Genomic DNA, 25,789 nt, shown 5'->3' with positions numbered 1-25,789 from the left:
TTATACTTGCGTACTATTGTTTGTACAGATGAACGTGGTACCTTCAGGTGTTTGGAAATTGCTCCCAAGGATGAACCAGAATTGTGCAGGTCTACAATTTTGAGGTCTTGGCTGATTTCTTTTGATTTTCCCATGATGTCAAGCAAAGAGGCACTGAGTTTGAAGGTAGGCCTTGAAATATATCCACAGGTACACCTCCAATTGACTCAAATTATGTCAATTAGCCTATCAGAAGCTTCTAAAGCCATGACATCATTTTCTGGAATTTTCCAAGCTGTTAAAAGCCAAAGTCAACTTAGTGTATGTAAACTTCTGACCCACTGGAATTGTGATACTGTGAATTATAAGTGAAATAATCTCTGTAAACAATTATTGGGACTATTACTTGTCATGCAGTCTCGAAATCCTAAGCTACTTGCCAAAACTATAGTTTGTTAACAAGAAATTTGTGGAGTAGTTGAGAAACTAGTTTTAATGACTCTAACCTAAGTGTATGTAAACCTCCGACTTCAACTGTATATACTGAATAGCTCAATTTACAGAATGTGTAACTGCTATTAAGGGGATTTGTTGGGTGTTATAACTGGACACACCAGTTGAAAGCCCTGACCCACTTTGGGATTACTGGTTTAATGCATCTTATCTCCCAGGCCTCGGACCGTCAATGTTAATAAACTAGTATAACCTACAGCATATTACCCAAACAACATTAATGGTACAGATGTTACTTTCACTTTTTATTTGTAATTCTTGAAAGTGCTTCAAGGTTTTCCACAAGCATGATAATAACATGGTACATCTGTGAATTTCATACTTAACTTGTTTTAATACTAAGCTCACACTTCTAAATAGAAACCATAAATTGTGAAGAATAAGAGTTGTGTGTGGAATTGTATTTTTGTAGGCACTTTCCATTCAAATATCAAACCAGAAAAAAAACTGCACAATCTGGAAAAAATAAATCACAATTGCTTTTCATTTAGTTTCTACATCAAAGAATCACCACTACATTTTCAAGAAAGTCCTACTTCCAGTTCATGGCATTCACAGGCAAGCAAGTGGAGAAAGGAAGACTGGGAATGGGGTAGGATAGGATGGGATGGAGATGGAATGGGACTGTTGGGCTTCAGGTGATGGGCATCAAAAGAGGGAGGGGCCTTTCGAATAGCCTCTGGACGAGGAGCCAGCTTGGCTGTCCTCGAAATAGCTCTGCTCGATGCGGCGGCAGAAGGCCAGCAGGTTGCTGTAGCTCTTGATCTTCTCGCCCAGCTCGTCGCTGGTGAGTCGTGTGGTCAGGATGGTGAAGAGGTGGCCGAACACCAGCGCATCCAGCTCAGTGGGTCTGAGGACAAAGGGAATCTTTTATAACCTATAAAAGTTTGAGCATGATTCTTGACACAAACATACTTTAAAAAAAAAAAGGAGATCAGATTCACCAATCCAATTTCATATTTGTATTTTTAAGATACGAAAAGTATAGAGGGGGATAGATGGTATATAAGCGCAGAGTGGCCGAGACAGGGCTTAAGTCCCGTAGTCATGGCCTAGTTCCAATATTTGTGGCTTGTATGGCTCAGTTTGTAGGCTAGTTTTCTGGGACCACACATACGTAAAATGTGTGCACACATGACTAAGTCGCTTTGGATAAAAGTGTCTGCTAAATGGCATATTATTACAGTGCCTTCAGAAAGTACTGTATTCACACCCCTAGATTTTTTCCACATTTTGGGTTATAGCTCAAATTTAAAATAGATTGAGTTTCTGTTACGGGCCTACACACAATTATTGAAGAAGTATGGCTGTACGCCCAGCCTCTGGGAACGAGCTTGACAGCATTGGCTAACATCTTCATAAACCTGGAGAAGCGTGGAAACAGTTACAATATTACAACTATGTGGAAACATTGCATGAGATGAGAAATCCAGCCACACTTTGGGTTTGTTAAACTAGCCACTGACAGCAAATGCTAATTTTAACATTTCGGACCAAAACCCCATGCAAGTCAATCTCCCCCGTTTAGCAAGTTTTAAATGTCATGCCTAATGGATTGTGTTGCTCAACATCTTCATTAACCTGGAGAAGAAGCGTGGAAACAGTTATTATTACAACTATGTGGAAACACTGGCCTGAGAGATGAGAAATCCAGCCACACTTTGCATTTGTTAAACTAAGCCACTAACAAATCCTAATATAATTTTTGGAACAAAACCCCATGTAAGTCAATCTCCCCTGTTTAGCATGTTTTGCTCAATTAATTTGTTTAATTATTTTGAAGATTTGGGCATGACATTTAAAACATGCTAAACATGGGGACATCGATTTACATGAGGTTTTTACAGAAAATGCTAACATTAACAATAATTGGCACTGACTAGTTAAACAAAACCAAAGTGTGGTAGAATTCTGTTTCTCGAAATTTTGACCAATTAATGAAATGAAAAGCTGAAATGTCACGTCAAGGATTCAACCCCTTTGTTATGGCAAGCCTAATAAAATCAACTGTATAAAAATATTCCACAAACATGCATCCTGAAATCCAAAAGGAAAATGGTGTTCAGTCTGCTTTACACGGGACACTGGAAGATTTATAAACGTTTCAGGAAGACAATAACGTAAAACACAAGTCCAAATATACACTGGAGTTGCATATCCGAGAATGTTCTTGAGTGGTGTAGTTACAGTTTTGACTTAAATGGTTCTCTAGCAATGATCAACAACCAATTCGACAGAGCTTGAAGAATTTTGAAAATAATAAATGGGCAGGTATTGTACAATCCAAGTGTGCAAAGCTCTTAGACTAACCCAGAAAGGCTCAAAGCTGTAATCGCTGCCACAGGGGATTCTAACACGTATTCACTCAAGGTTGTGAATACTTATGTAAATGAGATATTTCTGCATTTCATATTAAATCAAAATCATGTTCACTGTCATTACGGAGTAGTGTGTGTAGATAGATTAGGGAAAAAGTAATCAATTTTGAATTCAGCCTGTAACAAAATATGGAATAAGTCAAGGGGTATGAATACTTTGACAGCTCTAGATCCAAATCATACAGCAAATAAGGCTGTCATTTGTCACCATGTCCATGTGTGGGAGACATTACCATTTAAAAGGCAACATGCCATACCATTGATGGATTCACAAAGACCTTACAGTGCCTTGCAAAGTACATACAGTGCCTTGCGAAAGTATTCGGCCCCCTTGAACTTTGCAACCTTTTGCCACATTTCAGGCTTCAAACATAAAGATATAAAACTGTATTTTTTTTGTGAAGAATCAACAACAAGTGGGACACAATCATGAAGTGGAACGACATTTATTGGATATTTCAAACTTTTTTAACAAATCAAAAACTGAAAAATTGGGCGTGCAAAATTATTCAGCCCCCTTAAATTAATACTTTGTAGCGCCACCTTTTGCTGAGATTACAGCTGTAAGTCGCTTGGGACAGAGTCTCCCACCTCAGCTGTAGATCTCTGCAGTTCATCCAGAGTGATCATGGGCCTCTTGGCTGCATCTCTGATCAGTCTTCTCCTTGTATGAGCTGAAAGTTTAGAGGGACGGCCAGGTCTTGGTAGATTTGCAGTGGTCTGACACTCCTTCCATTTCAATATTATCGCTTGCACAGTGCTCCTTGGGATGTTTAAAGCTTGGGAAATCTTTTTGTATCCGAATCCGGCTTTAAACTTCTTCACAACAGTATATCGGACTTGCCTGGTGTGTTCCTTGTTCTTCATGATGCTCTCTGCGCTTTTAACGGACCTCTGAGACTATCACAGTGCAGGTGCATTTATACGGATTTACGGATTACACACAGGTGGATTGTATTTATCATCATTAGTCATTTAGGTCAACATTGGATCATTCAGAGATCCTCACTGAACTTCTGGAGAGCAAACTGCTGCACTGAAAGTAAAGGGGCTGAATAATTTTGCACGCCCAATTTTTCAGTTTTTGATTTGTTAAAAAAGTTTGAAATATCCAATAAATGTCGTTCCACTTCATGATTGTGTCCCACTTGTTGTTGAGTCTTCACAAAAAAATACAGTTTTATATCTTTATGTTTGAAGCCTGAAATGTGGCAAAAGGTCGCAAAGTTCAAGGGGGCCGAATACTTTCGCAAGGCACTGTATTCATTCTATGCACAACAATGTATTATGTTGACTACTCTCCGTCTCTGCTCTAGCCAAGGTCAGCACAGGCAGTCAGTCAATTATACAACATCACACTCAGGCAGCTTTGTAATGACGCTTCTCCCAAAGTTCCTGTCATGGATTTAAAAGCATTGGATTGACAAAGGGTGTGCAAGTACAAGGCTACCCCTAACCTCTTTTTTTCTTTTAGAGTAGCAGGAAAACAACCTGTTTTGAGACCTTAAGATCAGCACTTTAATGCGACTAATGTAATATAATAGGATTCATTGAACACATTGAAAGGACTGATAAAGTAAAAGGACAAAAAATGTTAGCACAACAGGCAAATACAATGTAATAATAGGTCTAACATGGTATAGACCAGGGGTGTCAAACACATTTTTTCCAAGGGGCCCGCATTCGGTCTTCAACGGTGTCCGGAAGGTAGCACTGAATTTATTTATTTCTACGCTGTAAAAATTGGCTAAATAGTCTCCATTGTTTTTGGAATTTAATGCTCTGTGTAGCTTTCATTTAGGTGATTTTTAGCGAGCTGGACACAGTCCAAAAAAACTTTGTGTCCATTATCATTTCTACAGCTTTCATCTGGTTTAGTCATGGGCCGGATCCTTATGTTTGACACCCCGGGTATAGACCATTTGTGGCCTCCAGCGGGTAATGCCGCCACTTGCAGCACATTCATTATGGCGTTACAGTGAGTATGAATCCCACTGCTCCTTTGTATGTCTCACTTCTCTCATTCGTTTTCTTTTCAAGGGCCGGCAGGTAGCATAGCGGTTAGGAGTGTTGGGACAGAACCCAAATGGTCGCTGGATCAAATCTCTGAGCCAATCAGGTGAAAAATCTGATATGCCCTTGAGCAAGGCACTTAACCCAAAATGCTCCATGGTCCCCGTCAATAATGGCAGATCCCTGGCCATTACTCCACTCTCCGATGGTGTCTCAAGAGTGGGATATGCAAAAAATGCATTTAATTTACACGTGTGAAATAGGACAGATGTAAGCATCAACCAGTATATTGTTATTTGGCTATCAGAATAAATAAAAAAGTATGCAAAGACAATTTTATAAACCTACTGCTTATTGAAGAAGTATGGCTGTGTGCCCAGCCTCTGGGAAAGAGCTTGACAGCATTGGCTAACATCTTCATAAACCTGGAGAAGCGTGGAAACAGTTACAATATTACAACTATGTGGAAACATTGCATGAGATGAGAAATCCAGCCACACTTTGGTTTTGTTAAACTAGCCACTGACAGCAAATGCTAATTTTAACATTTCGGACCAAAACCCCATGCAAGTCAATCTCCCCTGTTTAGCAAGTTTTAAATGTCATGCCTAATGGATTGTGTTGATCAATTCATTGGTTTACAATTATTTTGAGAAGATTTTGGCATGACATTTAAAAAAGATGCTAAACGTGGGACATTGATATATATACACACAAGGTTTTGAACAGAGAATGCTGACGTTAGCATTAATTGGCAGTGACTAGGTTAAACAAAACCTAAGTGTGGATTGCAGTAATTCTTTGTCTATAGACTGCTTTCAAGGAAACAAATAATACATCTGTAAAATAGCTGAACTGATTGTAGTTCAGGTAATATGGTGTTCTTTTTCAGCTGAGGTTGGCATCTCAGGGCGCTAATCTCTGGTGGACAGACTGTTACAAATTGTATCCTAATGTCTGTCAAAAGACTGTGGGATGCAACACTAACAAGCAACAGTTTCGTCACTGATTATTTGAACCAATCGCAATTTAGTGGGTGAGTGTTTCTTTTGAAGTTCGCTATACTTGAGTTCAGTGGGTTGAGTCACTGACGGGGATCTTTCTGTCAGGTTTTGCGCCCCCTCGGCTTCGTACGGTGGGGGAAATCATCATGGACTATACTCAGCCTTGTTTTAAGGTAGTAAGTCCCCCACCCCGTCTCAGTCGCTGGTATAATATCTCACACTCACATTTAATCCTGAGGTGCTGCACCCTCTGCAACAAGTGATTATTATTATCATTTATGAACATTTGAACATCTTGAAGAACAATCTGGCCTTAATGGCCAAGAACAATCTGGCCTTAATGGCCAAGTACTGTTAATCTCCACCCGGCACAGCCAGAAGAGGACTGCAGAGCCCGGTTCCTCTCTAGGTTAGTTCCTAGGTTCCTGTCTTTCTCTGGAGTTTTTCCTTGCCACCATGCTTCTACATCTGCATTGTTTTCTCTTTGGGTTTTAAGGCTGGGACTCCATATAAGCACTTTGACATCTGCTGATGTAAAAAAGGGCTTTGTAAATAAATATGATTGAGGGAAAACTTGGCCCATAGACTTCCACTACTTGTTCTAATATCTTTTCTCATACATCTCCCCCCAAAACCTTATGGAGTATCTGACGAAATTACACGGGATTTTAGTTCTGGGCTTCCGAGAACACAGGGCACTGACCTGCTCCAGGCTCTTCCCTGCCCAGCCTATGGCATTCATCTTACGACGGACTTCCCACTGCTTCTGATAGGCCAGGATTTGGTTGAGGGGCCAGGAGTATGGGCTGCTGTATCTCGGCCTGGAGATCTACAGATATGAGGCTGAGGTGAGATTAAAAAAGTTTCCACATTTTGAACATTGTCTGGCTTAAGTTGGGTGGTTCTTGTAAACAAAAGACAAACACTAAAAGATACTTTATACGCAATTACGCCACTGCCAAAGATAAATATTTTAATAGCTTTATAGATAGACCCAGGTTAAAATATTTTTGTATTTCCTGATTGGTGGAGTGCTGCAGAGATGATTTTCCCATCTCCACAGAGGAGAACTGTCAGATTGACCATCAGGTTCTTGCCAAGGCCTTTCTCCCCCGATTGCTCAATTTGGCCTGGTGGCCAGCCCTAGGAAGAGTCTTGGTGGTTCCAAACTTCTTCCATTTAAGAATGATGGAAGCCACGGTGTTCTTGGGGATCTTCAACGCTGCAGAGATTTGTTGGTACCCTTCCCCAGATCTGTGCCTCGACACAATCCTTTCTCTGAGCTCTACAGACAATTCCTTTGCTCTCATGGCTTAGTGCATGGTCAACTGTGGGACCTTATATAGACAGGTGTGTGCCTTTCCAAATCATGTCCAATCAATTGAATTTACCACAGGTGGACCCCAATCAAGTTGTCGAAACATCAAGGATGATCAATGGAAACAGGATGCAACTTGAGTCTCATAGTAAAGGGTCTGCATACTTATGCAAATAAGATCAGATTTGTTATAAATTTGCAAACATAAAAAAAAAAAAACTGTTCGCTTTGTCATGATGGGGTATTGTGTGTGTAGATAGAGGACATGCAGCTTCTCTTCAGCCATATGTTTCCCTAGAAGGCTAAATAAACCCTTGCTCACCAAAATGTCATAAATCTATAGAATGAGTGGCTCAATCTAGGTGACATCAATAAAGGTCTGTCATCTCGGCTTCTTTTGCGTAGCAAAGACGTTTAGGGACCAGGGAGAAAATGCAACAACAAAAATGGAAAGATTGTCTATGCAAAATGTACAAATGGCATTAGTTTGGCCAGTTGTAAGAAAATGAAGAAAAAAAAGCGCTGTGAAAACAACCCAACATGTTTCTGATAAGATTTCAGTTGGATGCATGCCTATTTTGTGGTTGAAATACTATCAGGTTTTATGATGCTGATAAAGATAGCATCTCTACAGTCGGTACCTAACAGTGCATTTGCATAAGATGCTGGGAAAAAATAAATCTATTTCTCCACTCCTGTTCCAGAGTCAATTTTAACTACATTTGGTGTAACATTTTACTGCAAGAAATGCTTCATTCTGCTGGAGTTAATATAAGGCTATGTGAGAGGTTAAAGACCTACAGTCAGTGTTCAGATTTCAGTTTCCATTTAACACATCTGAACAGTAGGCTACAGTTCTCTTGATGTGCCATAGGCTTATGTGATGTCCCCGTCTTGTGACCGTGTAATTTGTATAGCACCTCAATCATCACACATTAAGATAGCTGGCACTGCCATCATCCTCTTACCACTTTACCAAATATTTCCTCAACTTTACTTTACTTTACTGGCCCTTACCTCTATTTTCAACTCTCCATTTTGCAGCTTTTCTCTTATTGAATTAAACACTGATATTCCTTTTTGCCTTCCGTTGACCGTAAACCTAATTTGCCAATTAGCGTGTAGGCTATTTGGTGTACGTACAGTTAGGCCCTAAAGCTTACGCACTTACGCACCAGATAGCCTAAAATGATGAAAGAAAAACCTCAATGTAGCCTATAGATATAACATTTAGATAGGACATTTTACTTTCAAAGCGCACTTAGCCCTCCAGTCAGCCCTGACAAATTAGCCTATGCTATTTCACCCATTTCAATGAGCTATTATAGGTGCACACCTAACAGAGGTTCCACAAGACCTTTTCACAGATTAATGCAAAAACACTCACCATAAATAAAAAATAAAAAACAGAATCAGTTCTATCATGGCAAACATCAGACTTCTCTTTCACTGTTGCTGTTAGTATTCTCTGATAGGTTTTGGCTAACCTAAAAACAACTGAACACTGTCTGCCTCTGTATTTGTCAGTTTGATTAGTCAAGGAATGAAAGAGAAACTTATGACATATTATAGTAATGCAAACATTTCAAATGCCCATCCCTAACATTGAAGATGAATGAATGTCAACCAGGGGAGAACGTTTCTAAAAATCGTCGTAAATTAACACAAAAGTCACAGCTGATGGCGGCAATAAAAGGGCTATGCAGAGGGCAATGAGTGGGACTCAGCGGTGTGTGTGAGGGTCTACTAAATGGAAGCTGAGTAAAAAGCATGGCTCATTTATGAGAGGGGGGCCGAGGCTGCAGCCTAATGAAGATGAATGCCCAGGGAGAGCACTCACCTCAGTCGCCGTGGTATCATCACACCACTGGATATACAACTGCATAGAGGAAAGAGGGATACAAAGGATGAACACAGAACATAGAGGGGAAGGAAGGAGGGAAAGATTTAATACAAGAGGCATGAAGAGAAGAAAATACGAGAGAAGGGGGGGGTATACAGGGGGATTTGAGATGGGCAAAATTTGAAAATAAACAAAGGGAGGACAAGTAGTGGCGAGCAGTGAAGGATAAAGTATCTAGGGGGAAGAACATTTCTCACAGAGTACATGGTGTCATTGCTTGATTTTACTCAACATTACTTAAGGAGCAAAGGATTTCAATGAATACTAAAATCACATGTAGATAATCAAATATACACAAATCATGAAACAAGATCATATCAAGGATATGCTCATGACATTTCAAACAACTTCTTGTTGTAACCACACGAGTCCCTTGCCAAGCACTTCCTTCTCTGACAGGAATATAGAGGGCTTCATCAGCATAAATACCCACACATTCAGTATGTAATGGAGTATTCCTTCCTGTTGAGGGGTTTCTCTACTGTACCTCAGCGGTGAGAAGCATGTTGTTGACCAGCTCCATGTAGGCTTTCATTTCAGCCCTCTGAACGTCATCCAGACCATCACTGAGAGAGTGACCCTGGAGAGCGAGAGATAAGCAGTGATGAGTGTGTGAGACATACGTGTGTGTGTGTGCGCATACGAGGGTGTAGCATAGCAGGATGCTTAGATAAGCAAGCAGTCATAACAGTAAAGCTTTCAGAAATTATTCACACCCCTTGACTTATTCCACATTTTGTTGTTACAGCCTGAATTCAAAATGGATCAAATAATTTCTCACCCATCTACACACAATAACCCCATAGTGACAGTGAAAAGGTGTTTAGAAATGTTTGCAAATTTACAAAAAATGAAATACGTCATTATCTCATTTACATAAGTATTCACACCCCTGAGTCAATACATGTTAGAATCACCACAAATGGGTTGAATACTTGACTCAAGACATTTGATTACATGTTTTTTTTAATTAATAAAAAAAAATGTCTAATGCCAAAGTGGATTTGTTTTTATAGGGTATTGTGTCTAGGCCAGAGACAAAATGTAAATGTAATCAGGCTGTAACACAACAAAATGCATGTATGTGAGAGAGTAGTAGGGAGTGATTGATGACTGAACTTAAAGAGGACAGGGGTCCTGCTTCTCATTCATAAAGCTCACTTACCTTTGCCTTGGTAAACTGGACTATGGGCCCCAGCTCAGACACAACCTGATTTCCCACATGGACAAAGGGGACTTTACCTGAAGGGAGAGGAATAAACCATATAAAAGTTCATTTCTAGTGACAAAGGGAAAAGAAGAGAGATTATGGAATGCATATTTTAAACTCTCCTCTGTAAATAAGAATCTGGTCTCCAATGTCGTTACTCAAAACTGCCCAGCAGGCTGAACTGAGTACAGAGCTAATCAAATTCATAACATTTAGTAAAGTGTTTGAGTGGGTTTGACTGGGCAGAAATCAATGATGAAGCTCGAGTCTCTTATGTGTTGGTTTTGAGTGTTGAGCTTACAAGAAAACATTACACGGAAATTGTGGTAATATTGAATTACATTTGCAAATCACATCCTAAGTCAAACACCAGGCTACATTACACTGTATTGGATTCTCCAAATCCCAGGTAGGCTATGGTGTTATGTTCATCCATTTTGAGCCAATTCCTATGAATTGTATGAAAATGTATTTTGTCCTTTAATTGAATCTGACAGTTTTTTTGCATCATTCTCTGCAAGATGGTGAGTTATGAGAGGAGGCTGGAAAAGGAAACTAAGGATTCACACTCCCATAAAATAAATGTAATCTCCAACTGGCATAATTCAATGTAAATGCAGTGATTAAAAACATTGAGGTTCTTCAGTTAAAAACAGTCTAAAGTTCTCCAGTATTTTTCAGATGCTAAATTCAGTAATTGAGAGAATAATTTATAGCCTGATTCAAATTTATCTGCGAGCAGCAACCCTAGTCATGGTTTTACAGTCATCCTTTATCGGTCTACCAGCTGCAATGTAATGTGTGATGCTCCGACAAAAAGCCTGTCCACATCCAGGGGATAAAGATTTACACATACCCAACATGCTGACCACACTGCTCGCATTATGTGCACGAGTGTTTCAAAATAAACTTACACATACATATATTTCAATCATTGTGTCAATGAGCGTCTGCGTAGCCAGGCACTAAAATAGAACTTGGTTCTATTTGTCGCGCTTGAGGCGCTGCAAATCCTACCTCTCCCATCTCCTCATTGGTTTTTAGGAGCATTTGCCCACGTGGGTAATTGAAAGATGAACTGAGGTCCACATTCCAGTCGGTGGTGGTAATGGACCTTAAAGTTGGTTGACAACCACCATTTAAAGTCCAAAAAAGAAGTAGCCGAAAGGAGGCGAGATGACTAGAAACAAACTCGGTTTACCCTTTTATCTGTGGATTAATTGTCAGAGTGCGTTTCAGGTAAAATAACAACCCACTGCTTATAATCTCAGCTAGCTAAATTGCCATGAATGTTTAATGCCTTTCGACCTGTCCCCAAATGAATATAGTTGGTTCAGAGTTTGTTTTGACATTTCAAAATTTGGGTCCTGATCACGTCTTGTGTGGATGGACAAAAATCCACATGCGCACGATGGTATACACGCATGCCCGGTCTAGTCAGCATGTAACAGGAAAGGTTCTCTTGGCCATGTACACATATGGGACGTATAAACAGCTGGTCAAGCTATACAAAAGCATAGACCTGAGGGAGGGAGGGCATACACACTTTTTCAATAGCATGGGGAACTCACCAGATGGGGACATGTACTCTGCGTTTGACCGACAGGACACATGAACAGGCAGATTGCACATCCTCAGATAAGCCTGCGACAAAAAACAGCATTTCATATGAACTACACCAACAACACAGCTAGTTAACAATCTAAATGCAGTAATCAGTAGATCAAATAGCAACACATATGAACAGAAATCAAACAGAATGTGCTTAGTATTCATGACTGTGGTTGTTTTCTTACAACAAATGACATTCAAGGTAAATCAATATTTCAAGAACAAAATAGAATAATTTGGTTTATTCAATTAATTCAGGTGAGACTAATTCATTCAGAAGGTTGTGTTCTAGCATGGACACAGCACCACTATCATTATTTTGGCAAGCACACCGACAATAAACTGGTCCTGAACAGCTCTAAAACTAAGAGCATTTTTATTTGATACAAATCATTCCCTAAGCTCTAGATCTCAGCTGAATCTGGTAATGAATGGTGTGGCTGTTGAACAAATTGAGGGGACTAAATTACTTGGTGTTGCCTTAGATTGCAAAATCGGTCATGGTCAAAACATATAGAGTCAACGGTTGTAAAGACGAGGAGAGGCATGTTCATTATAAAGAGATGCTGTGCTTTTTTGACAAAACACTCCAAAAAGCAAGTCCTACAGGCTCTAGTTTAGTCTCATCTTGATTATTGTCCTGCCATGTGATCAAGTGCTGCAAAGAAAGCTGGGCTAATCAGAGGGCTAATATACCAGTGACATACCAGTCTCTTGGCTAAGAGTTGAGAGACTGACGGCATTAATATTTTTAAATTCTAAATAGTTAGCAGAGTCAACTTACACACAGCTCTGACACACACACTTGCCACCACCAGATGTCTTTTCAGTCCCCAAATCCAGAATAAATTCAAGAAACATACAGTATTAGAGCCATTATTGCAAGGAACTCCCTTCTATCTCATATTGCTCAAATGAAGAGCACACCTGGTTTTAAAAACCCCCAGATAAAGCAACACCGGCACCGACAGATGAAACTATGCAGCATTTTGTTTTTTGATGTATTATTTCTTTCACTGTTGCCCCAGGAAATCTTAAGTCTTATTACATACAGCCGGGAGGAACTATTGGCTATAAGAGCAATGTCAACCTACCAACATTACGACCAGGAATACGAATTTCCCGAAGCGGATCCTCTGTTTGGTCCACCACCCAGGACAATGGATCGGATCCCAGCAGGCGACCCAAAACAACGGTGCCGCAGAAGGAGCAGACGGAGCGGTCTTCTCGTCAGGCGCCGTAGACGGGCACATCGCCCATCGCTCCCGAGTATACTACTAGCCAATGTCCAGTATCTTGACAACAAGGTAGACGAAATCCGAGCAAGGGTTGCCTTCCAGAGAGACATCGGAGATTGCAACATTCTCTGTTTCACGGAAACATGGCTCACTCGAGATATGTTATCAGAGCCGGTACAGCCACCTGGTTCCTTCACGCATTACACCGACAGAAACATACATGTCTCTGGTAAGAAGAAGGGCGGGGGTGTGTGCCTTATGATTAACGAGTCATGGTGTGATCATAACATACAGGAACAAGTCCTGAACAATTCCAGTTCACCTGACCTAGAATTCCTTACAATCAAATGCCGACCGCATTATCTACCAAGAGAATTCTCTTCATTTATAGTCGTGTACATCCCCCCTCCCAAGCAGACACCTCGACAGCCCTGAAAGAACTTCCTTGGACTCTGTGTAAACTGGAAACCACATATCCTGAGGCTGCATTTATTGTAGCTGGGATTTTTAACAAGGCTAATCTCAAAACAAGGCTCCCTAAATTTTATCAGCATATCGCGTGCGTGACCCGGGCTGGAAATATTCTGGATCATTGTTACTCTAACTTCCGCAACACAAACAAAGCTCTCCCTCGCCCTCCTTTTGGCAAATCTGACCACGACTCCATTTTGTTGCTCCCAGCCTATAGACTGAAACTAAAACAGGAAACGCCCGTGCTCAGGTCTGTTCAACGCTGGTCCGACCAATCTGATTCCACGCTTCAAGATTGCTTCGATCATGTGGACTGGGAAATGTTCCTGATAGCGTCGAACAACAACATTGATGTATACGCTGAGTCGGTGAGCGAGTTTATTTGCAAGTGCATCGGTGATATTGTACCCACGGCGACAATTAAAACCTTCCCCAACCCAAAATTGTGGATTGAAGGCAGCATTCGCACAAAACTAAAAGCGCGAACCACTGCTTTTAATCAGGGCAAGGCGACCGGAAACATGACCAAATACAAACAGTGTAGCTATTTCCTCAGCAAGGCAATCTAACAAGCTAAGCGTCAGTATAGAGACAGAGTAGAGACTCAATTCAATGGCTCATACACGAGAGGTCTAGTCAATCACGGACAACAAAAAGAAAACCAGCCCTGTCACAGACCCAGATGTCTTGCTCCCTGACAAACTAAACAACTTCTTTGCTCACTTTGAGGACAATACAGTGCCACCAACACAGCCCGCTACCAAAACCGGCAGACTCTCCTTCACCGCAGCCAACGTGAGTAAAACATTTAAAACGGGTTAACCCTTGCAAGGCTGCCGGCCCAGACGGCATCTCTAGCTGTGTCCTCAGAGCATGCGCAGACCAGCTGGCTGGTGTGTTTACGGACATACTCAATCAATCCCTATGCCAGTCTGCTATTCCCACATGCTTCAAGAGGGCCACCATTAGCTTTCTTGGGAACAGGAACAAAGTAACTGAGCTAAACGACCCTGCCCTGTGCAACTGGGTTCTGGACTTTGACGGGCCACTCCCAGGTGGTGAGGGTAGGAAACAACATCTCCACAATCATCTCCAGGAGGTGAGGGCCCTCGGAGTGTGGTGTCAGGAAAATAACCTCACACTCAAAGTCAACAAATCAAAGGAGATGATTGTGGACTTCAGGAAATAACAGAGGGAGCACCCCCCTATCCACATCAACGGGACAGTAGTGGAGAAGGTGGAAAGTTCCTTGGCGTACACATCACAGACAAACTGAAATGGTCCACCCACACAGACAGTGTGGTGAAGGCGCAACAGTGCCTCTTCAACCTCAGCAGGCTGAAGAAATTTGGCTTGTCACCAAAAACACAAACTTTTACAGATGCACAATCGAGAACATCCTGACGGGCAGTATCACCGCCTGGTACGGCAACTTCTCCGCCCACAACCGCAAGGCTCTCCACAGGGTAGTGAGGTCTGCACAACGCATCACCGGGGGCAAACTACCTGCACTCCAGGACACCTACATCACCCAATGTCACAGGAAGGCCAAAAAGATCATCAAGTACAATAACCACCCGAGCCACTGCCTGTTCACCCCACTATCATCCAGAAGGCAAGGTTAGTACAGGTGCATCAAAGCTGGGAACAAGAGACTGAAAAACAGCTTCTATCTCAAGGCCATCAGACTGTTAAACAGCCATCACTAACATCGAGTGGCTGCTGCCAACATACTGACTCAAATCTCTCACCACTTTAATAATTAAAAATTGGATGTAATAAAGTATCACTAGTCACTTTAAAGAATGCCACTTTATATAATGTTTACATACCCTACATTACTCATCTAATTGAACAGTGACCATGTTTTTGTTATTTTGGTTCTGTACTCTAGCACTTTGAGTTTGAAAGGATACAATGACAATGAGGGTGAAGTGCAGACTTTCAGCTTTAATATTTAAGGGTATTTTCATACTCATCGGATGAACCGTTTAGAAATTATAGAAGCTTTTGTACATAGTCCCCCCCCAATATTCGGCCATCAACATTGGACAGTTTAACATAATGTAGAATAAAGTAACTTCACCCTCGTTGTCATTGCATCCTTTCAAACTCAAAGTGCTAGAGTACAGAACCAAAATAACAAAAAATGGTCACTGTCCAATGAATTATGGTGCTCACTGTATATGTACATATTCTTATTCATTCCTTTACACTTGTGTGTATAAGGTAGTTGTTGTGAAATTGTTAGATTACTTTACTTGAATGTTCCCGAATGGCCTAGTTACAGTTGACTTAAAATCAGCTTGAAAATCTATGGCAAGACATGAAAATGGCTGTCTAGCGATGATGAACAACCAACTCGAGAGACCTTAAAGACATTTTTAAAGAACCATGTACAAACATTGTACAATCTAGGTGTGCAAAGCTCTTACAGACTTAACCAGAAAGACTCATGTATTGTCTCAAGGGGTTAAACGCATATGTTAAATCTATTGTTTTCTTTCTCATTATTTTTGCAGTCAAATTACATATGGATATTAGGTGAAGGTAAATAATATCACCTTTTATTTGAGGGTCTCTGCATTATATTTTAGAAATAAAAGGCTACATAAAGTACTATCTAGTCATCCCATTTGTGAAAAAAATACAGTATTTGGACTAAATTCCATTTCAGTAGTCTAAAGGTTAATATTTGGGATGGGAAACAGTTAGCATTTCCCATAGGAAAACATTTCACACTTAGCCACCATGCTAATGTAACTGTGGCTTCCGTCCCTCTCCTTGCTCCATCCTGGGCTCAGTCAGAGACCCTCTGAAAACATCGACAACTGTCAGCCATAAGGCATTATTACCCGTCACTCCACAAAAGCAGTCTCAGAGCAGGTGAAGTCACCGATTGAACGCTACTTGTGTACCGCTAAACACCAACTGACAAACCCCTAAGGACATTCTCTATGCAGACTTATCCTCTGGAAAGAGACCACAGATATTTCTGCAAGCAAGACCTCAAGTCCTTTGGCATCAACACAGACACCTGAGAAGATGGCACCCAGGACTATCTTCACTAACAGCGGGCACTTCGCAGCGGGCTGCTAACCAGCAAGTCCACCCTGGCGCAACACTAAGTAGTAAAGAGCAAAAATGAAAGATCAGGACACCGCCGCAACATCTACAACAGGCTTCCCCAATAAGCAGCCGGAAGGCATAACCAGGCCCGCGGGTGATTTTATTTGTCCCCCCCAAGTCGTCTGAGCAAAAAATGTATAAATAAATATTTAGTTGGATATAAGACTATAAAATCACCAAGAAATCAGCTCAGTGATTTAAATTCAGGAAATCTGTTTCCCAAGTATTCCCACACATAAAGAGGCATATGTGATCATATCCCAATGTAATCAAGGTTTGAAATTATTCCATTTTTGTCAAATACTATATGTTTGGGATCTTGCAGTGTACAAATTATTTATAACTTTGTTCCAGCCCCCCGACCCTCCGCTCAGGGAAATAAATAAATCGGCCCACGGCTGAATGTAATTGGGGGCCCCTGATCTGCAACAGCAGGGCAGTCTACAAATGTGACAACTATGGCCGAGTCTGCCTCTCAAGAGTGGACTTCACACCCACCGCAGACGCTGTGCTAAGACCTAACTCCCCAAGGCACATGAAATCTATTGTCACCGGAGTCTGCGACGACAAATTGTCAAGATGTTGGTTTCAGACCCCGCTGGTGACAATGGCGCCCAACTGTGGGGCAAGGCTCTTTTTGGTGAGGAGGTCAAAGGCGGGTGAATGTAGCAGACATGAGTCCAGCTCATGGTCTTGTGATGTGGGAATTTCCTGTTGGTCTAACATGTTTGTTTCTCCCCTGGAGACCCAAGTTCAGATCCTGTCCATGACACAGGCATGCACAGTTGTATACCAGATAGCTACAATAGAGCCAACAACGACAAGCAGCCATCATCTGCACAGGGGTTTCCACCCTCTAATTTTTTTCTTCCATATAACAATGACATCCATGAAGTTGTTGGATTTTAATGAAAACAGGTGTCTTATGAAAAGTTTTATAAAATATGACAAACGCTATCAACACATTTGGCCATGTTTGATCGGAGGACTAGCTTCACGGGCCCCTTGTACTGTATGGTCTTTTAAGGAGGCCTAGCCTATACCACAACATTTGTGTAACGGCTAATGCCAACGAGCCAACTGTCTTAGTTTCACATCCTATTTGGCTATGGCAAAGGCATAAACATTATCTTACCTGTACAGCAAGTGATGATGCACAATCTGATAGTAGTATCTGATCCTCTGAAAAAACAAACAGGCAACAGACAGACATGCATTTGCACATTAAAAAGTGACAAGATACATTGATAAATATGGCTCAAACAGTTATTAAAATTCCTAAAAACCTGTATTCCTCTCGGAATCATTAGCATAATTTTCCTCAACATTACATCAAATCACTTTAATTAGGTATGTTTAGCAGTACACTAATAGTCCACAACATTGTAGGGTTCAGGGCTTAAGCCTTAAGCCTAAAAACTAAACTAAACTTAATTAATAAAGTAAATAACTTTCGCATTATCCAACACATGATTTAACATTGTAAATGCAGAAGTAGGTATTTGAACAGTTTTGTCTCTAAAGTGAGTGAATGACTTACCTCTCAGAGGCTGATACAAGGTGGCATTTTCAGGCCATGGCTCCGCAGCTGTGGGACAAGATATTCAGGAGAGCATTGGCAAAAGGTCACATTGAGGAGTTTGTCAGGTTGCAGAACAGTGACACTGTTGTGACATGATGAATTTTGAGCTTGAGCCAATCTGAGAGGCAGCATCATAAAATGTTCCTGTGAGGATGATTGAATTTCAGAGGCCTAGTATAACATTGCCTGGGGATCAGACGACCAACGTCTGGGACATTACACTGTTTGATTCTGGAAATGGTCCTCTACAACCTAGAATATTGAATAAAATTACATTACCGATTGTCTGCGTGGCAACAAATTTTAGACAATATATCCACAGTAAAGTATTATTAAATCAACTTTTCAAAGCGCTGGTAATGCACCTTAAGCATCGGCCCTACCGAGCTAAAGAACCAGCTGACACCTGTTTGATTTTAAACATACTTTATAATAATAAATCTATGCAGTAAAAAATACAAATTCAGCAACTAGTTGCTTGTATGCACCAGTCCAATAATGTCAACTTCACTTTCACGCACATCTCATGTGTGGCAGCTGTGATCAGCCAGCTGCATCCCCTTCGAGCGATTAGCTGGGGGCAGCAGGTAGTCTAGTGGTTAGAGCTTTGGGCCAGTAACCAGTTGCTGGATCGAATCCCGAACTGACAAGGTCGTTCTGCCCCTGAACAAGGAAGTTAACCCACTGTTCCCCGGTGGGCCGCCATTGTAAATAAGAATTTGTTCTTGACTGACTTGCCTAGTTAAATAAAAGGTTACATTTTAAAACACCTGCTTCTCTCCATCCCACTTTTCCTGTGCATCCATCAGTTTTTAAAATATAATTTAGCCGTAATGGCGAGCTGGGATGCAGACCCTGATAAGTCTTCGGTTGTTACATTTGGAGCAGCGCACAGAGCGAGCAAAGTTGATACATTATATAATTTAATCGCCTGGCTAGCTAGCTAGCTACCCGTGTTGCCCCCGCCTCCCAGTTAGCACAGTGTCCTTCGCTCCCGCCTGCTGAACATCTGCCCTTGTCGTCACTAATGGAACTGCGGGAAATCAGTGCCCGACATGAGGGCAAAGCTAGATAGCTACCGGGGACGCCACCGTCTCCTGCCTACCGGAATTGGAGCCAACACCTGCAATCATATCTTTCACTAGCTCCATATCCCGCCTGCTATGCATCGGAGTCCTAGCTAGTGTAGTCGATGTGAAATGGCTAGCTAGTTAGCGGTGGTGCGCGCTAGTGGCGTTTCAATCGGTGACGTCACTTGCTCCGAGACCTTGAAGTAGTGGTTCCCCTTGCTCTGCAAGGGCCGCGGCTTTTGTGGAGCGATGGGTAACGATGCTTCGAGGGTGACTGTTGATGTGTGCAGAGCGTCCCTGGTTCGAGCCCGGGGCGAGGGGACGGACTAAAGTCTATTCTGTTACACTAGCACCCAGTGTTCTTCGCTAATACCTTCCATCGCCGTCGTTAAAATAACTGCGGGAAAGCAGTGCCCGACAGGCGGGGGCGAAAGACACTTTCTACCAGTGTTCTCGTTAGCTAGCTACCATTGTTTCCCCGCCTCTTCTACTTCTTCTAACATTAACGCCACCTACTGTACTGGAGCAACCCCGCCTCCTCCCTGTGTACCAGAGCATTAAAAATGGAAGATAGAAGTAAAGATGGGTTCATGAAGATGCGACAACACATCTGCCACGCTGATCCTCAACACAAGGGTGGCAGCGTAGCCTAGTATCCGAAAGGTTGCAAGATCGAATCCCCGAGCTGACAAGGTACAAATCTGTCGTTCTGCCCCTGAACAAGGCAGTTAACCCACTATTCCTAGGCCTTCAATTAAAATAATAATTTGTTCTTTAACTGACTTGCCTAGTTAAATAAAAAGTATAAACATAAAAATAAAATATTAAAAAGGGCCCCCAAGGGTGCATCTATAGTCTCCTCCTATATTCCCGGGTTCAACCCCCGACTGCGTGGCTCGACACCAACACCATCATTAAGCCTGCCCATACCATAACTCCATCATGGGGCACTCTGTTCACAACATTGACATCAGCAAACTGAGTGGTCTGTGGTTGTGAGGCCGGTTGGACGCACTGACAAATTCTCTAAAACGACATTGGAGGTGGCTTATGGTAGAGAAATGAGCAGTCTGTCAACAGCTCTGGTGGACATTCCTGCAGTCAGCATACCAATTGCGCTCTCCCTCAACTTGAGACCTGTGTGACAAAACTGCACATTTTTGAGTGGCCTTTTATTGTCCCCAGCACAAGTTGCACCTGTGTAATGATGATGCTGTTTAGTCAGCTTCTTGATATGCCACACCTGTCAGGTGGATGGATTATCTTAGCAAAGGAGAAATGCTCTAACAAAAATGTAAACAAATCTGTGCACAAAATCAGAGAGAAATATGCTTTTTGTGGGTATGGAAAATTCAAATTTGGAGATTTCATTCAACTCACTTTACATGTTGCGTTTATATTTTTGTGTAGTGTAACGTAAACTCACCCCATTCCGTACAAATGTGCGCAACCAGAACATTCAAACGAGGCAACAAAGAAAACTCATGGGACTGTGTCGACTTCAAAATCGGGGGTGTGAACTACGTTTCTATTCAAGCGTTGATCGACATGGTAATGGCTCTATAGTATTGGAGAAAAGTTGAAAAAAAACGGACCCTCCGTTACATCGTGACGTGTCATGCCGTAACGTCCTGCATGCATAAAGCAACTATTCCTGTCTTATAATATCTCTCCACCAGGTGTAGCACTTCTCTCATCCTTTAAAAACAAAGGGGGATACCTAGTCATTTTCTGCGTCATCATTGCATGCGATCATCATTCTCAAAGCCACTGTTCACTTCCAAGATCACTTTAGCACCACCCTAAAAACCCAATTCAAATTTGACACAAACCTTCAAATAGGTATGTAATGACACATTATATAAACTCTTTATAGTGTTTTATTTACATTTTAGAGGCGATAAGGTGATAAGTTGGACAGATCGAGTGGAAAAAAGCAATTTTCCCACACAACATCTCTCCTTCTCACTATCACGCATTAGTTTCGCTTCCCCACCCGCCATTTTTAAAAAGACCTGATGGGGCTCATTGCCTTCTTGAATCATGCAGAAAAGGGCAGCGTGGGGGTCATGTAATTGATTCTGTTGTAAAGGGGAGAAATTGTGCTTTACAGTGGTATTGACATTACAGTTGATCTGGAAGTATTACGTTTTTGGGGCGCTAAAATAAGGTAAATTGTACGGACCAATGCGATGTACAAAAGTGAGTGAGTTTACGTTAGTTTGATATGGAAAGCTAGTTACCTCATTTGTCAGCGAAGCCGCAGACAAAAATGAATATTTGCACGGCTAGCTAGTGGCTAGCATCTGATGCTAACTAACGACAAAACGAATGCTAATGACGTTAGCTTTATGTTGCAGACATAAAACACACATTACCTGCTATCTGGGAGACGAATGCCTCTGCAGCAAGAGACATGATGAAATCGGACAGAAATTCAATCCAGAATGGTGTAAAATAAAATGTGGCAAACAAGGTTAAGGGCACGCTTAGCGTAGAGTCATAAAGGTGACGTCAGACGCAGTGGTACGACGCGCCTGTTTTTCCTGCTCCAAATTTAGTTCAATCACAACCGTTCCGCCAACACGTCGCTCGGACCTGAGCCCATAACCACACTCAGAGTAGGAATGCAGGCCAAGTATCGGGGAAAAGGATACGATGAATATGACAAGATCTCCTCTCTGCCCAGAAAGCTACCATTCACCAGCTCTGCTACCGTTATGTCAAAATACTAACCAAATATGCCTGCAATTATCATTTACCTGCTTACTTCCAAAAATGGTCTAAATAAAATTGTACAAGCTACCACCTTTTTTTATGTATCACGATTTTCAAAAAAAACTGTGTTGTGTGATACAAATGCAAAAAGCATGTTAAATATCCTTCCTCCCAATTCATTTCTATGTGAGAATTGCCAGAACAATCAGAGATCATGTAACGTGATCTTTGTTGTCGTATATAATGTGATATGTTACAGGTTTGGTTCGTATTTCCTGTAAAAAAAAAAAGAAAAAAAAGAGGGACAACATCTGAAGAATTAAACAGGATATTTTTGATCTAGACAAAAAAATGTGTTAGCCTATTATGTGTGGGTTCCTCCATCATATAACTGGTTAAGCAGAGACGTCCCTAAAAACCTTTACATATTTGCATCTTAGCCCCCCTTGTTTTGGGGTTTTCCAACATGTTGACAAGTATTTACTTTTCTCACGATATTGCTGCATGCTTGAAATCTACACATCTCTGAGTGACTGTCTGCACTGTCAGAGAGAACAAGGTTCAGACGAATATACAAATCAAATTTATTTATAAAGCCCTTCGTACATCAGCTGATATCTCAAAGTGCTGTACAGAAACCCAGCCTAAAACCCCAAACAGCAAGCAGCATGGTCAAATAATAGGTGTGGGACAGGTAGCACGTCCGGTGAACAGGTCAGGATTCCATAGCCGCAGGCAGAACAGTTGAGACAGTTGAACAGTTGAAACAGGAGCAGCAGCACGGCCAGGTGGACTGGGAACAGCAAGGAGTCATCATGCCAGGTAGTCCTGAGGCATGGTCCTCTGAGAGAGAGAAAGAGAGAATTAGAGAGAGAATACTTAAATTCACACAGGACACCGGATAAGACAGGAGAAGTACTCCAGATATAACAAACTGACCCTAGCCCCCGACACATAAACTACTGCAGAGATTATAACAGAACATGGCCAAGATGTTCAAATGTTCAGAAATGACCAGCATGGTCAAATAATAATAATCACAGGCAGAACAGTTGAAATTGGAGCAGCAGCACGGCCAGGTGGACTGGGGACAGCAAGGAGTCATCATGTCAGGTAGTCCTGAGGCATGGTCCTAGGGCTCAGGTCCTCCGAGAGAGAGAAAGAAAGAGAGAATTAGAGAGAGCATACTTAAATTCACACAGGACACCGGATAGGACAGGAGAAGTACTCCAGATATAACAAACTGACCCTAGCCCCCCGACACAAACTACTGCAGCATAAATACTGGAGGCTGAGACAGGATGGGTCAGGAGACACTGTGGCCCCATCCGATGACACCCCCGGACAGGGCCAAACAGGAAGAATATAACCCCACCCACTTTGCCAAAGCACAGCCCCCACACCACATCAGTGATCATCAACCCACTCAAGTGACGCACCCCTCCTAGGGATGGCATGAAAGAGCACCAGTAAGCCAGTGACTCAGCCCCTGTAATAGGGTTAGAGGCAGAGAATCCCAGTGGAAAGAGGGGAACCGGCCAGGCAGAGACAGCAAGGGCGGTTCGTTGCTCCAGAGCCTTTCCGTTCACCTTCACACTCCTGGGCCAGACTACACCCACTGAAGAGATGAGTCTTCAGTAAAGACTTAAAGGTTGAGACCGAGTTTGCGTCTCTCACATGGGTAGGCAGACCATTCCATAAAAATGGAGCTCTATAGGAGAAAGCCCTGCCTCCAGCTGTTTGCTTAGAAATTCTAGGGACAATTAGGACCATATACCATTGTCGTTGTCTTAAATAGCCTATTGACATGTCAACAATGTATGTATCAAGTAATGTACTCAACTTCATTTGCTGTTTGTATGCCTCTGTAAAGTCTGCAGTACTACTCACTTTTGCTGATGAACAAAGATGATAAACCTAAAATCAGCAAGATGGCCGTTTCCCGTAAACAGGAAAAGACTCCGAAGACGAAACTCGGTGAGCACAGGCTTGGCCAAATGTACTTTTAGCCCAGAAACAAGATGGTGTCGAGGCCTCAATGCTCTGAGTTAATGCCTGTTTTCTGGGATTAATGGTAAAAAATGGTAATACAGCGCTAATTTGACCGCTTCACATTAAAGTACATCAACCTACGGTGTAAGGAAAAATAGAGCCAGGCATTTATCTATCGTAATTTACGAAAAATCGTACAACGTCTGCTTGATGATGGTTAAACAATTTTTTAATATTTTATTTAAAGTTAGATTCAGTTGCGGATTTGTTAAGGCGAATACGATTACGTGGGTTTCGGAGCTCTACGTGATTTACTGTGATTTTCTGTACTCGCATGCAAACACAGTCAATGTGAAGTGACACAGTGAGGAGCTTACAGACAGTCTGCAATAGTTACCTGCGTTCAAACCATCAAATCACTGTCAGACCTAGAGCTCTGAAACTTTATAAACCTGTTCTAGGATCGGTACTGCACGGTGAGCTATGTGGCTCTAGAAGGTTCTCAGCCAAGTCCATTTGCAATAACTTCAATACATTTTTAACGTCGTGAAAATGACGACATATAGAAAAGTCCCAGAATCACAAGACTAGGTGCATTGAAACCAACTCGGCCCGTAGAGACGGACCCTAAAGTCTCTGGCCGATAGCTCTTTCAGGGATCTCGCAGCAATGCCCAGAAAAAGTTAATTTCCAGCACAAATTAAGATCGCAGCTCGGGCTACGAATGACCTATCGAGCCAAAACTCAGGATTCAGGGTCTCCACAGCTAGGCCTACACATAAAGCCAGGACTGGACCTGCAGCTAGAACGTAACTACATGTTTTATGTTTTTTTAATGGTTTTAATAGAAGGCTCTGTGAATTTCAGGCCGGCACTGAAATATGTGATAGTTGGCTACTAAACAAGTTGGACAAAGTGGGTTTGGTGTCAGTATGTATCAGTTTGGTGTCAGAATGATATCTTATTGACTGATGGACACTGACTTGATGACTGACTTTTGTCCATTTCCAATAAGTTTAAACAGTGATGAACCATCACCGAATGGACAGGCTGAAATCAACATCACTGTAGTTTATAAGCCATGCAGAGTTCAATGAGATGCCCCACTTGTGCAAAAAGTAGGCCCAAAATTAAGCCTGGTCTAAATTTGAGGTGCTTTTGAGTGACAGCGGCAGAACCATTGAGGCTAGAAACACAATTCAACCACAGGAACGTTCCTAAGGTCCTCCCGATCTGCCCAAGCCTAACCTTGACTGTGTGGAATTAACCCTTAATAGTGAAAACACCCTGTTTTCTTCAAACAGTTTACAATGACATCTCTCCCCATAGGAATACATTGCCTGCTGCCCTAACTTCAACCTGATGTCTATGTGGGTTATGATTGCCAAATCAAACTGTCTTAAATGACTATCCATCAGGCCACTATGAGGATACCTGTGTTGATTCTAAGCTAGATATGTGGTAGTGGTGGAGTAGGGGCCTGAGGGCACACCGTGTGTTGTGAAATCTGAATGTATTGTAATGTTTTTGAAATTGTATACATTTTTGACCATTTCATGGGGGTCTTCCCTTTCCTGGACTAACTGGTGCCCCCACACATTAACAATACCGGTTCCCCCTGTATATAGCCTCGCTATTGTCATTTTACTGCTGCTCTTTA

General features: G+C 41.9%; 1 protein-coding gene across 1 annotated transcript; it reads right to left on the bottom strand.

The window, feature by feature from the left end:
* Nucleotides 1-724: 724 nt before the first annotated feature.
* mtx2 (metaxin 2) lies at nucleotides 725-22,133 on the bottom strand. The gene is made up of 10 exons (XM_021609004.3): nucleotides 21,798-22,133; nucleotides 18,308-18,355; nucleotides 17,903-17,949; nucleotides 11,890-11,962; nucleotides 10,274-10,350; nucleotides 9,596-9,688; nucleotides 9,046-9,084; nucleotides 6,591-6,716; nucleotides 5,232-5,308; nucleotides 725-1,342 (listed from the first exon to the last, which is right to left on the bottom strand). The coding sequence occupies exons 1-10, from the start codon at nucleotides 21,835-21,837 to the stop codon at nucleotides 1,141-1,143; spliced, it is 822 nt and encodes a 273-aa protein (XP_021464679.1). The 5' UTR covers nucleotides 21,838-22,133; the 3' UTR covers nucleotides 725-1,140.
* Between the last annotated feature and the right edge of the window lie 3,656 nt (nucleotides 22,134-25,789).

The sequence above is a fragment of the Oncorhynchus mykiss genome, chromosome 7, assembly GCF_057628025.1.
Source record: "Oncorhynchus mykiss isolate SJ-2025 chromosome 7, ASM5762802v1, whole genome shotgun sequence".
Taxonomy (NCBI): Eukaryota; Metazoa; Chordata; class Actinopteri; order Salmoniformes; family Salmonidae; genus Oncorhynchus; species Oncorhynchus mykiss.
This window is presented reverse-complemented; position numbering and strand designations above follow the sequence as displayed.